The sequence below is a fragment of the Mytilus edulis genome, chromosome 5 (assembly GCF_963676685.1).
Source record: "Mytilus edulis chromosome 5, xbMytEdul2.2, whole genome shotgun sequence".
Lineage (NCBI taxonomy): Eukaryota > Metazoa > Mollusca > Bivalvia > Mytilida > Mytilidae > Mytilus > Mytilus edulis.
Window position 1 is genome coordinate 95,659,000 of NC_092348.1, and position 15,275 is coordinate 95,674,274.

Consider the following 15,275-nt stretch of genomic DNA (forward strand, 5'->3'; position numbering starts at 1 on the left):
ATTTTTTCTGCTTCTTCCTAAGCCAATATTAAAACTTCATAGTAAAAACATTCATTAGTTTAATCCAATGAATGTGCTTTATTTAAAAAAAATGTTTCAATAAGTTGCTACTCTGATACAAAAATTATCCATGCAATGTTAATGAATTATCTAATTATACAAAGAAACACTATAAACAAAATCAGTCTAATAACTTATTAGAGTTGTCTTCTCTTTGTTAATCTATAACAAACTGGGTAAATCTGAATAACAATCCCGTTCAAATAGGTTACACCATAGAATAAACTCATCATAGATTCCAGGACTAAATTTTGTATATACGCCAGACGCGCGTTTTGTCTACAAAAGACTCATCAGTGACGCTCGAATCCAAAACAGTTAAAAAGGTCAAATAAAGTACGAAGTTGAAGAGCATTGAGGACCAAAATTCCTAAAAGTTTTGCCAAATTCAGCTAAGGTAATCTATGCCTGAGGTAGAAAAGCCTTAGTATTTCAAAAATTCAACACTAAGTTTATCAGGAGTAAAACCATGTTGAGGACTCAGGTAAAAAGGTTAGGGTGTACCAATTACAAAAAGGTGCGTAAAAATATTAACCAAATCCAAATTAACATAAAATAACAACATTATAAAGTTGAAATCCCTCCTCCATGATTAAAGAGTGATCTGACTGAAAAACAGCTCCTGTGTGTCCATGATTCTGTATACCGATCTAACAATGCTTCTTTTTTACTTTCTCTATTGATAACTTTTGATAACTTTTGCCAACCAATGAAATTTCTTCCCCCAAATTCTCCCAAATTTTTGAAGACATGAACATTAGGAGAAAACTGAGGATTCCTTAAGTAGATATAAGAAGATGTGATGTGAGTGCCAATGAGACAACTCTCCAAATAACAATTTATAAAAGTAAATCATTATAGGTCAATGTACTGCCTTCAACAAGGTCTTTAAAAGAAGTAGAACAGAGAGTTGTTAGTTCCATGTAAGGTAAGTTTGGACACAGAATCTGTGCTCCAATCAGATTGTGATAAAATACGATAAAACCAAATAGTTAAAGCAGATTATACTGGTACAAACATTTACCTGACTCAGATGAAACAGCTGAATACCAAAATAAAAACTTATCTTTAATCATGTTACCTCTTTTTTGTAATGAATTATTATGTAACAAGTAAAGCAGTCAAAATTATCACAATTAATCTACAGTGTTACTATCTAATATATTGTAATAAAATGTCCAGATTCAATAATGATCAGATGTGTTTTTAAAAATGTTTTATTCTTTTCCTTATTTCTCATTGAATTTATCAACTGAGCATTTACTCTTGTTTACTGTAAAATTAGAAACTTTAACGTGAATTTATTATTTCGATCTTGTAAAACTTAGTCTAAAATGCGATTCTAATTTTTGCGATATTGGTAAAAATCCTGTTTTAATTCATATAAAAATTTCAAAATGTGAGTTTATATTATTGCGATTTTAACTCTGTCGCATTTTTCACAATAATAAAAACATCACAATAATTTCTGAAGGTAAACAGAACAAAAAGATAAAAATATCAATAAATATGTTTTAAACAAGAAATTGGAGCCGTATTGACATGAAATGAAAATGCACAGCCATCCAAAAATTCAGCAAAAAACATGAATCCAAAAGCCATTAAAACTATGTCATCTGTGTGTTTGAATCTGTACTGTTATTAGTAACACTATAACAAGCATTGGTACACTGAGAATTTAATTTGTTATCTTATGCTTTTAGTCATGCAATTTTATTTACATTCCAAAATTGATTTTGTCATATTTTCTTCAGTAGTGAAAGTTGTCAGAGTTCATCAAGAGTTATCTCCCATGGATGAAGTATTTCTATGTGATGGTGAAGTTACTTTTAGGTTTAATTTATGAAATAAATCATGGATAATAATTAAAATATTAATATGTATATATAAAGATGATCTTTATTTAATCCTAAAAATACTAAGTACCTACTAATAGATATGGGGAACATGCTGCATTGTACAACTACCTCAAATAGCCGACCATTCAAAACGGGTATCTAGGTTGTTAAAAATCCTATGACCATCAATTTTGAATATAACTTTTTGATTTTAATGGTTCTTAATAAAAATAAGTTCAATGTTCTAGAAGATCAAAAGTAAAGAAAAGTAAATGTTTTATAAATTGCAATAAATTTATAGAAGTATAGTATTTTCTTACATCATAAAACTTGACATTGATTTTAATGAGCGATAAATATTTCAACAAAAGATGGTAATCAATTTAGCTCAACTTCAATGCCATTACAATCTTGACAATTACTAACATTTCAGGAAATTAATAATTTCATGATCTTTTTTATGAGTACATTATTATTTTAAAATGATTAGATGGGAGATAACTCAAGTAGGGGAGACAACTCTGACAATTTCCTGTATTTCCAGTGTACAATGTACTTGCCTTGTTGCTCTAGAAAAAGTGAATGATTTTTCTCTATCTCCAGCATCGTGGCTGATTTCTTTCTCTCACCTTTGGCAGAATTTGTGGGGCTTATTAACCAATTAGTTACTGTAGTTGTTGAACTTGAATGGGAAGATTTTTGTGAGGAGTTCTGGTTGATGTCAGAAAAACTGTCATGTTTTTCCTGTAAATGTAGAAATGTTAAAGTTTTTATATTAGTTGTTGAACTTATTAATATAAGATTCCTATCAAATGATAAAATATATTTAAGAATAAAACAGATAAAAAAGGTAATACAATTATAAGATCAATTGAGGGTCAAATTTAAACAAATTATGAGCAATTACCTACACAAAAATTTGACAATGAAATTCCATTCTTTTTTAACTAGCAAGGTTCATTCTTTCTTTATCTGTATAAAACTTTGCCAATGCAACTGATATTCAGATAAAAATTGACTTATTCTCAGTCTACACTTTATCTTCAAATAATTTAATTTTGGATGTAACGCGTCTTCTGATTGGCTGACATTATTTTGTTATGAGCCCATAGACATAATTTAGTCATGTGACCGTGACGTCATCAACGTTTTTTTCATGGTTTTCTACGGTTTAAAATGGAATTTAGAATTAAATTATAAGCAATGACTTTAATATTTTTTCTGTCTATTCGAAATAACATAAAAAATGTGGTGCACACTGTTAAATAACCCGCTACGCGCGTTATTCAGTGTGCACCACATTTTTTATGTTATTTCTTCATAGACAGAAAAAATATTACAGTCATTCCTTAAATAATATATTGCTATGAAGCATATTTTTTCGGAGTAGGCAGGTAATGTGTCATAATATATACATTGTTTTTATGAAATTTTCCTTTGATCTTGCTGACTGATAATTTCCTTTCTAAGCTGAGTCAAGTGATATGAATATGATCGCTAGAAACTAACGGGGTACTATGCATTGCTAATGAAATTGAACAACGTCGTTATAGGTAAAATAGCGATAAACAGATTATCATTGGTCATCTCAACTCTATTGCTTTTCTCACTTTCGCTTTTCAAGTTCAAGCGAAAAACAAAATCTCATTGAAAAGATCAACGATAATCTATAAATATATCTTATTAGCCTAAACTGATTCCCTATAATATTCTTTGTGTTTATAAAAATGCTCACAACAAAATACAAAACCAAAGAAAAGTACTAAACCTTAAAGCAGCCATGCATGCTTAAAAATGCATTTAAATAACTCTTAAAATGAATTGATAAATATAACTTAAAAGTCTACTATGGTACAAACTATCAGATAAGAATTCTAAATCATATTCTATTATCTGATATAAAGTTGTTTTTTTAAAGATTAAATGCCTTCTGGTAATTTCAGAAAAACTTCAATATAGAAAACTAATTTACATACATTTGTTTAAAAAAAAAAATGAAGCAAACTTTGTGAATCTAGAACATTGAAATTAACTTATACATGTACTAAATATAATCAGAAGAAACATATTGATAAGAGTTAAATATTTGTCCTTGACATTTAATTTGTCCTTGACTTTTTATACCTCGTCAGATAAGATGTCTTCTGCTGTTTTTGTCTGTGTTTTTATTGTCTTCTTCAACTCACTTAATTTTGTATTCTCCTGAAAACAAACTCCAAAACTAAACAAAAAATTCCCTAATGGAAGTAAATAATATAGGTTAAAATAAAAACATTCCATAATATCAAAAAAAATAAATATAAGCACTAAAATAATTCAAATATTAAAATATCATAACTAAAATATTGCAGGAAAAAAAATCAAAAAAATGTTATCCAACATTTCAATAGTCATTTCAATTGTTTATGAAATTAAACATAAAAATTCTACTACACAACTGCATTGATTAGAAATATTTCTCTACTCAAGATAGTTAAATTTCAAAATGGCCATTGAAATGTAGGATGGTATAAATAATCAAGGTCTACAAAATAAAACAAAAGTCTATTGGCAACAGATAAAGCGAAAAAGCATAAAATCTAAATGATTCCAACAACTCATAATTAAATGAAACCATAACAACAACCATGTGACCAGATCATGTTACAAGATCATGTGACAAACCTTCTTTAACTGTTCTACTAGGACCAGTCGACTTTGTTCCAGATTTTCTATGTCTTTTCTTACACTGGATAACATGTCATGTTGTTGTGAATCAATCTGCTGCAAACGATTCTGAAAAATAATAAGATTGATTGATGGTCAATCATCATTGGGGTCTCATTGGGGAAGCTGAAGGCAGAATCTGATCCCGCTTATTATTTTGTAAGATTCCTGTACCCTTCTTATCATTGTTATAATAATGCTTGCATAGATGCCAACCCCCTTTTGACACAATCATTAACAAACTATCAAATTTTCCGTATTTTTGAAAAGTTTTCAGTAATCATTCATAAACGTGCATTTACCAATAAAAACAAGTGAAACTGCGAGCTACTGCTCACTGATGATACCCCCGCCGCAAGTGGATAATATTAATAGTGTAAAAATATGGAAGTGTTCGGTAAACAGGAAGTTGTCGAGTGATGAATCTGAAAACGCATCACACGGTATAGCTGACTTATAAAAATCCTGAAACCAAATTTCAGAAATCCTTGTATTGTAGTTGCTGAGAAAAATGTGACGAAAATTTTTAACTTGGTTATCATGTGTAAAATCATACAAGTGTTTGGTAAACAGGAAGTTGTCGAGTGATGAATCTGAAAACGCATCACACGGTATAGCTGACTTATATAAATCCTGAAACCAAATTTCAGAAATCCTTGTATTGTAGTTCCTGAGAAAAATGTGACGAAAATTTTCAACTTGGCTATCATGTGTAAAATCAGACAAGTGTTCGGTAAACAGGAAGTTGTCAAGTGATGAATCTGAAAACGCATCACAGGGTATGGCTGACATATATAAATGTTGACACCAAATTACAGAAAGGGAGGATGTGTAGTTCCTGAGAAAAATGTGACGAAAGTTTCATGGGACGGACTGATTGACGGACGGACGGACTGATGGACGGACGGACTGATGGACGGACGGACTGATGGACTGATGGACGGACGGACTGACAGACAGAGGTAAAACAGTATACCCCCCCTTTTTTAAAGCGGGGGTATAATTACTGACGAGTGGTTGCAAAGTGATGTACACTAAAATTTGTCATTTAACATGTTGTCTGTAGTATGTATTCCATTCATTGATTGTTCAGATGTTCTCGACTCAAACATTTTTGTTTTGTCAAGGAGAAGTAGAGAAAGGGGGAAAGCTACTTAATAAAATGCAAGTTTGCCTCTTCGGAAGTCAGTTAGTTACCCAACAATAGGTTGATAACTCCCGAGAAACCGGAAGCATTACATTGGCGTTTCCTAAATACTGGACCAGGACGGAAAAGTAATGATAAAAATCCGCGTTTTACAAAATTGAACGTCGATGATTGGGAATCCGTAACTATTCGACTTTGACCGTAATAGCGTAGTTTTTATCGCAAAATCGGAAAAACTACGGAAAAATCGTAATGGTTGGCATCTATGATGCTTGTTATTTCAGTTGTCCCCCACCACTGGTTTCCTGTTTTCAAGCACAAAAATTTTACTTTAATGTATCACGCATACAAAAATCGGCCATACCTGGAGTCACGCTTAGACCCCAATAAGACCCACATCATTGCAATTGTAAACTGGAGCATGTTTTCAAAGTTTGTTCTAAAACTTGACAGTGCTATCAGAAAGATATGACATAAAAAAAAAAAAAACCATCACCAATATAACTGTGTTCCTCATTTATTTTTCTCTACAACTCTTAGCTCTATAACAAAAGTCAAAGTTACTTTTTCTTCTATAAATTTTACCCACTTTCTTTCATAAACAATATTCAAAGGGACATAACTCAAAAATACTTAATGATCAATATAAAACGATTGGCTATCATTTAGAGATTTAAAGTAAACAATATTGCAATAATTTCTATTCTTATATCCTCTGTGGAGTTTATTCAATATAACATGTAACTAATACCCACTCTTAGTTTTACAACGATCCAAAAGTTTATTCATTAAACATGTAATTTCAAACCCCCTTAGTGGTATATTTCTCAAAAAGTTTAAATATGTAATTTTGAATCTCATATTTTAAAGCCCAAAAGTTTACACATTTTTGTATATGCTACCAAAAGTTTATACATGTAATTTTCCGTCCCTCTAGTCATATATGACTTGTAATTTCTAACCTCTCTTGTTTTATATCTCTCCAGAAGTTTATTCTGATCAGTCATTAACTTTTTCTGTAATTTCTCTTTTTCTTCCTCATATCTTGCCTCAGACTGAAAAATAACACATTTAATATAAACAATCATAAAAATCAATCGTCGGTATGTATAAGTACCCGGCCACATACGTCTACTTGTATTTTTGTCCATCTGATGATTTAAGCCTTTTTCAACTGATTTTTATAATTCGTTCTTATGTTGTACTGTTATACCACTGTGCCAGGTTAGGGGAGGGTTGGGATCCCGCTAACATGTTTAACCCCGCCACATTATTTATGTATATGCCTGTCCCAAGTCAGGAGCCTGTAATTCAGTGGTTGTTGTTTGTTTATGTGTTACATATTTGTTTTTCGTTCATTTTTTTACATAAATAAGGCCGTTAGTTTTCTCGTTTGAATTGTTTTACATTGTCTTATCAGACCTTTTATAGCTGACTATGCGGTATGGGCTTTGCTCATTGTTGAAGGCTGTATGGTGACCTATAGTTGTTAATGTCTGTTTCATTTTGGTCTTTTGTGGATAGTTGTCTCATTGGTAATCATACCACATCTTATATTGTGATGCCTCACATGAGACAGGATCACATATTTCATTTACCTTTTGCAATTTTTTCCTGTCAATTCTAATAACATTCTTACACCAAATGTGTAGAGAAGAAGAAAAATAAAGAAAGTTTACCTCAAGCTGTTTGAATTCCAGATCATCAAAATCTTTATGTTTCTGTTCAATAGATTCCTGTTCCCTGTCGAACTGTTCCTTCATCTTTTCTTTCTCCCTGTCAGGACAACTACTCAACATTTGTTCTGTTTCAAAGTGTTTCTTTTCAAGGTCAAATAATTCTTCTTGTTTCTTGTCCATTATTTCTATTTCCTTAAAAAAGAAAAGTCAATATTTTTCATCTTTATCAGATATTCAATGATAAGGTGTTTAATGCAGTGACATGTCTAAGATCAACAAGGATCATCATTCCGATTCAGTTATATAAACCCAGTCACAAATACATTGTTAAGCATATCTAAATACACACCAAAAAATTAAATATCCTGAATATATATATTAAAAAAAAGCATGATATACTTTTAGTGCATTGAATGCACACATTAGTACTGTATATCCTGAATATATAATTTATTTTTTGTAAAAACCACATCCCTGAAATATTATTTATGCACTCTCATGATGTTTTTGTTAAAAAGTTATTCCAAAAATCCAGATTATATATTTTAAATGTAAATGTAACTTTGAGGTTTCAAAAACCAACTCAAAGAGTATGGCAAATTTTTGTTCGTCACATCCAACTTTAGCGAACAAGTAGTTTAGTCAAACAAGATTGCCAGTTTGGTTTAAATTCCTTCAGCTTTTAAAAACCTATACAATCAAAATTCAATTTCAGTCATTTCATTTGTGTGTGTAGGATTTGCTAATGACATTATGAATTTTTGTTTTAATTCTAGATACTAAATTATCCGTACTACAATCAATGTTTAATTATGAAAACAAAAACATTTCAATCAGTAAAGAGAAAGTTTCCATTATATAAGATTCCTCTCCACCCTACATCTCTTCCTTATTTATAATTATTGTATTAAACTTTTTGTGAAGGCCACTTCTTCACTACTTCAAAAAGAAATGGGAACCCTATACTTGTATCATTTTTTCTATGTATACAATATAATCCTTGAAGAGGAGTTCTTCATATTCCAATGTTTATACTTAAATCTTGTACAAAAACCAAATTTAATATGTAAAGAGACTCTTGAATATTTTTTTTCATATCTTTTTTGAATTATACTTTAAGTGCTCCAATGACATAAGTTTACTACATGCTTGTGTGCAGAACTTGGCAAAACCCTGAATAACAAGTATCCACCAAATTAACTCAACACATGGAAAATTCAGAATATCCATAGTACCAATAGCTTGTCTGTACAACAAAGTTTAAATTACAAAGACTCAAATGAATATAAAAACATGATGTGAATTGGAATGAGACAACTATCCCCCTATGATATTAGATGACAGCAACAATACTATAAGTAATACTTTTCGTGACTTTGTTAGTATTTATTCATTATTCTTATTGAAAACTGGGCTTCTGGCCTACAAGTTTAAAACATTTAAGTCCTTCAGAAAACAGAAATCGTAGCAAACTATGAAATTAGCCTGGGATTCTAGACCCACACCATATCAGTAAAGCGAAGAGAATGTAAGGACATCAAGTGTAAGAACAATGCATTGTAGGATAGTATCATTTCTTCAAAGATTTTACAGGAAATATTTTTCATAGCCATGAATTAGTTGAACATTTATTTTAATTTCATGCAAAATGCTATTAAAAATAATAATATACCTATATATTACACCAAACCTGACCAATTTACATTAATTATTAATCACCTGTTAATCTATGAGTCAAACTATTAATTAAATTTTATGTTAACTTAACATGCACATGCAAAGTACTTTAAATCATGATCAGCACTATATGGTGGTCACACAAATTCAACCAATCATTCTGAAGACACCAAGTAGTGATTGGACCTGTCTCCCAGGCTAGCTTTGAAGACCAATCTATGAAAACTGGTACCCATAGCAATCTTCAAAAGCTGCTTGTTCTTATAGCAATCTATGAAAACTGGTACCCATAGCAATCTATGAAAACTGGTAGCCATAGCAATCTTCAAAAGCTGCTTGTTCTTATAGCAATCTATGAAAACTGGTACCCATAGCAATCTATGAAAACTGGTAGCCATAGCAATCTTCAAAAGCTGCTTGTTCTTATAGCAATCTATGAAAACTGGTACCAATAGCAATCTATCAAATCTGGCACTATGAATGTAAGAACTTTAAAAGTGGTGTGCATGCGGGAAGGGTGAATAAAGGGATACATTACTATAATGGATACAAACTATCTGAAATATCAAAACATGCTACTTCAAAATGCCAAGTTATAGATCCAATAGAAAGTTTTAACTTCCCTTGTTCTGTTACTATTGCTTTTAGTAATTTTTGTTGGGTCAAAATAACCAAGCAGCTGTATGGGGTTTGCTCATTGTTGAAGGCAGTACAGTGACCTATAGTTGTTAATTACTGTGTCATTTGGTCTCTTGTGGCGAGTTGTCTCATTGGCAATCATATCACATCTTTTTTTTTTTACATTAAGTCATACGTTTCATGTTCCTTTAAATAATTCTCAATCTTGTAACCAGCTGAAATATTTCAATGTTCTATTTTTCTATGTTTATCTGATGTTTAGTCTAAGAATTGCTAAAAAATATACAAGACAAATGAAAAACCTATAAAATAAAATAAAGCTGACAAGCATTAAATTATTCACACTTGTAATTCTGAAAACAACTTAGTTTTGATCTGACAACATAAAAAAATGTGACAATTAATTATACTTATGCATGACATGATTTAGGGAGAAGTAGGACAAGGAATAAAAACACTGACCATGCATGTAACAATAACTTCATTACAAAATGCTATACTGACCAGTAGTAAAACCTGTCCAATAGTAATTTATAACATAAATTCATCAAAAAACTAACCAGATTTATGGTGTTTTACTTGTAAATTACACTGTAGAGAATTGTTTGTTATTACATAACTCAATTGACAGTAAAAGGTGACATTTCGTTATAATTTATTTCCTTAATGTTTTGTTTGTAAATTGTACAGGTGAAAATAAAGTCCTTTTCACTAAAGGTATCAAGAGACAAAAATTCAGAAGAGATGTCTCTGGAAATCTATCCGGTAAATAGATGATTTAGATATTTGATTGATTGATTGTTCGTTGCTTCTTAATGTCTAGTTGCAAGTATTTCATGCATATTTATCTAGATATTTGAAGGCTTGCAACTCCTATGGAACGCTAAACTCCAAGATAAAGCTGATTTTTCAAATAAAAAGCTCCATTTTTTCTATATGTCCCTGTCAGTTTAACAAGTGCCCTCCACTTAAGCCTATTTTTAACCAGTTAAGTCTGTTTAAAATTCAGAACATATGCTCTCTTTTCTCTGAATGTAAGATTTTATTTCTATTTTCTAGATTATACTTACTTTTTCTCTTTCTTTAGCTGATCTTTCTATAAGTTCTGCCTGTTGAAGTTTCAGAGCATTGATTCTGTCTTGTTCTTGTTGTAACTCCTCCATTTCAGTGTTATGCTCCCCCTCAAGTAAAGCTCGCTCCATCTCCAACTTAATAATAAAATCATACAGAGCAATGTTAAAACTATTTTTTGAACACAGTTGCACATTATTATGTCATTCTTGCTCAATTTATGAGGTTTCATGAAATCATTTTTGTAGTTCAACAACTGATATTTTAGTGTTAAAGAGCATAATCTAATTTAAAACATTTTAAGGTAGTTTTCTATATATATAAGCAAAATATGTAAACAAAATATATGAAATAATATAATATTTTATTGTTATAAAATTTAATATAATAGTTATATAAAACACATGTTGTGTTAGGCTCTGATCCTGTCCATAATGTTATAGTATGGCATTAGTTTTCTGTTTTGCTTTTTCCAATCATATTGTGTTGTAAAATGATGCCCTTTATGGGTTCTTGATTAGATTAATAAAATTATTATCTTATCTTATAAGAATTCCATGTCAGTTTACAGTCTTTATTGAAAGACTCTTTTCATTTTGTTTCTGTGGTGGGATTTATTTCTTGAATGATTTTTAGAGGATTTGGAGACCAGCTTTATCTTTCTTTTCCACTTGTTTGTGTCGTTAGTATAATATTTTTATCTTTCTTTTCAACTTGTTTGTGTCGTTAGTATAATATTTTTGCAGGCTTGCTTGATATTCTTGCTGATAAAGTCAGTATCAAAAATAAAACTGCAATTTTTATATTTTTTGGTTAAGAATGTGAAATAAAATGAACTTGTCATTAAAACTATTTTATGCATACAAAACATCATGATAATTGTTCAGTTGAAACTAAATTGTTGAAGACCCTATTGTCGAATATTTTTGAGTATCAGGTCCTGTCTATGATATGGAAAAATATAAGGCAGTAAGATCAAAGGGAAAATTGTTGATAAAGAAAGATAACAAATGTAAAGTAATAATAATACTTTACACGAGGTAGATTCCCTATAAACCCTAGTATGTCTCATTATAAAGAGTAATAATAATACTTTACACGAGGTAGATTCCCTATGAACCCTAGTATGTCTCATTATAAAGAGTAATAATAATACTTTACACGAGGTAGATTCCCTATGAACCCTAGTATGTCTCATTATAAAAACATATAGACTGCTCTATACTGAACATTTCTTAAACTTTATCTAGACATATTTATATCTAAACTATAAATTTAAAATTATTAAAAAAACTTGAAAGGTTAAAACTCTTTCCAGCAAAGTCGATTTTTAGCTCTTTTTTTAGAGGGGGTGGGGGGGGGGGTGGATGGTGGGGGGGGGGACTCGTTATGGTTATAAAACTCAAGTTTTCAAGTGTCAAAACAATTTTAGTTTTCAAATTTTGCATCTGAGTGTTTCTGATGATGTTTAATCCAGAAAAGCATTTAGGATGCACAGATTTATAATTTTGTTTTTCCTTTTACAGCATTACCTCTCTAATGGCTTCATTCTCTTGTGTTTCTATTTCCACAATTTGTTGTTTTAATGAGGCAATATTCTTAATAAGTTCAGCTTTGGTCTGTTTCAGTTTATCTAACTGCTGGCTGGTACTGGACTCCTGAAAACAAAAAATAGGAATCTATTAAACTGTATGATTGGACATTCAAGGATTTAAAACATAAGGTTATTTATGATTTGTTTCAGGTAAATCAACGTCTTGTAGATAGTTGTCTTATTAGCAATCATACCACATCTTCCAAACTTAAAATCACATGAACATCCCCTTGTGTCATATAAATAACCTAGTTTTCTATACTACAGTATATAACCTGAAGGTTAGTTTGCAAAACCTATAGAAAAAAAAACACTTTTCAAAGTAGACTTTTCAACTTAAAAAGGTAAACATTTAAAACTTTAAAAACAGTAGGCCTTTTTAAAATCTTAATGAAGGAGCTATGAAATTATCAAAAAACTCTCATTGATAAAAAATTAAAATGCAAACTTACAAATATACAACAGCATATGACATTGTAAAACTTGTATAACTTGTATTTTACCATTTTATGACCCCTGTGTATAGGTGTAAACCATTGTTCTGAACACATCAGTGTCAGATACTGTCAAAAATACACATACTACGCTGACAATTTTTTGAAGTTGTTAACAAGTATTTATCTTTTTTTACAGAGTAGGTGCCACATAATTATTTATACAGACTATACATGTACACAGTTGTTTCCTGAATGATGTGTGTCAATAAGGCCACATTTGAAAACCTAGTTTTAGTTTCACTCATTCATTTGAAAGAAGTCAAGCCATTTCATTTTGTTATAAAACATTGACTGAGGAAGTCTCGAGGAGGAAGTATCGATATAGAATTCATGCAGTATTCAAATTTCAAAGGAAGAAAGTTAAATCTATGAAACGGGTAGATAGAAAATTAACCCAATGACAAACAGTACTATGTATTGTAATGAACATGATGAATGACATTGACCTCATGGTAAATTTTCAAAAGGTTTAGAGATTATAGACAATTTTCACATTGTATATTTTCCAGTATATTTCTGATGTCACAATGCTTATGTTATTACGTCACTGTAAGAGTCGATTGCTTAATAATGCCAATGACCTGGGGTTAACTGGCTTAACTGGCGTAATTGGCTTAACTTATTTATAAAAAGGAATTTGAATTGGTCTATTGGTTTGTAATATCTTGGCTGATACTTTCAACATACATATAGAAAGTATTTTGTGAATGCAGTGAGGATCAAAAGTGCTACTTTGTTATAAATACTCCTTACAACTATGATTCTTCATTTTATATAAGACCTACACTCATATTGTCTATTTGGTGAATAAAATTTGTTCTTAAGTAGGCGTCTTTCAGAAAAATAAGATTGTTAAAATATCTTTATTTGAATGTTATGTCACATATAATACTTTGTTAAGAATAAGGTTGTAGGTGGTGCAGTAAAAATATGCTCAGAGATTTGTTCATGTTAGCCCTAAATGGGCGTCTTTCAGAAAGAAAAATATAATGCAGTAAACAAATCTTTATTTGTTTGATTTTTATCATAATACTTTGCTAAGAATGAGGTAGTCGGTCAGCTGTTATATCTATGTTATGCAAATAAGTTGTTCAGTGGGTTTTTTTAGGCTTTATAATATTTTAGAGTTGGTATGAAAGTTTTAAAAAGTGAACTATGCAGATCATTAATTATAGAAAACTTGTTTTCCCAACAAAAACAAAACTACTAAGTATTTGTGGACAAAATTCAGTAGATATCCAAAACTTAATGCAGTAATTGTCCTTGATTTTTGCAGTCAATTAGTATAAAAATAAAAAGATGTGGTATGATTGCCAATAAGACAACTATCCACCAAAGTTTAAATGAACTAGATGCAAACAATTATATGCAATCATGCTTCAACAATCATCAATGAGCTGTCAACTTGTTTTTTTACAATTCATAAATATAGAAAAATTTGTTTTTATGTAAAAAATTTGTATTTATGTTTAACTTACTATTAATGGGTAAAGTTGTTCTCTATTTCAGACAAATACTTTATTAAGTGTAGATAAAATTATAATTTCTAGAGACAACCAATCCTAAAGTTCACTTAATACAAATAATATTTTCTTCTTATCATAACACTTGTCACTTATAAATTAAAAACAAACATACAACCAAAAACAAAACAAGAATTTCACCATTATCTACCCAGTAATGATCATTCTATAAGAGTAAGATGTCAACATCTTTCTATAATCATGATAATTAAGAGGAAATCAATTGTAAAAGTTAAAATACATACCATTTTTGGAAATCCCACTCATTTATGAATTAGACGCTAAGTTCAAAGAATCGGCCATTAAAAGATAAACCAAAATTTGATAATATGTTTTACAGGTAAACCCAGGTAAAAATATGTTGACGGATCAACTTAAAACATAAATATCTAATTCAGACAATTTAACCGTCAAACGTAGATGACCCAGTGTATTACGATCATTGACTATTTAACTTAAAGATCAAGGTTTTAGTACAATGACTTCCCCTTATCTTAGTGTCTCTATTCAACGATTTTTTTCTTTGATGTTAAGCATGTCATAGTTTTTCGGAAGTCAAAGTTATTATATCATACGAATAAATAATTATACCACTCCTTTTTTCATTTTAAATTTATACATGTATTATCATAAAATACACATTGCACATTATAAAGAAGACAGTTAGTAAGTAAACTAGTTTAAAACTACAATTTTATTCTTTTTTTGTTCCGATCACGCAAACCCTAACACTTGAAAGAAAGATGTTACTTCCCTTATAACATACTACTTAAAATTAGTCAATACTCAAGTATTTCATAAACTTTTAAAAAATATTTTAAGTGAAACTTTAAATTTAGTTTTA

The 15,275-nt window shown here is 30.1% G+C and overlaps 1 protein-coding gene across 13 annotated transcripts in view; it reads right to left on the reverse strand.

The window, feature by feature from the left end:
• The window catches only part of LOC139524889 (uncharacterized), a 130,916-nt gene that overhangs the window by 57,507 nt on the left and 58,134 nt on the right, over positions 1–15,275 (reverse strand). For 5 of the 13 annotated variants that reach the window (XM_071320031.1, XM_071320038.1, XM_071320040.1 and 2 more), the window contains 8 exons: positions 12,350–12,475; positions 10,817–10,954; positions 7,431–7,622; positions 6,714–6,806; positions 4,563–4,673; positions 4,023–4,100; positions 2,459–2,642; positions 1,085–1,102 (listed from right to left, as the gene is read on the reverse strand). In XM_071320031.1, coding sequence (XP_071176132.1) covers positions 1,085–1,102; positions 2,459–2,642; positions 4,023–4,100; positions 4,563–4,673; positions 6,714–6,806; positions 7,431–7,622; positions 10,817–10,954; positions 12,350–12,475 — 940 coding nt within the window. Of the gene's footprint in view, positions 1–1,084; positions 1,103–2,454; positions 2,643–4,022; positions 4,101–4,562; positions 4,674–6,713; positions 6,807–7,430; positions 7,623–10,816; positions 10,955–12,349; positions 12,476–15,275 lie in introns of all 13 variants that reach the window. The other 8 variants (XM_071320035.1, XM_071320044.1, XM_071320032.1 and 5 more) reach the window with 6 other exon arrangements.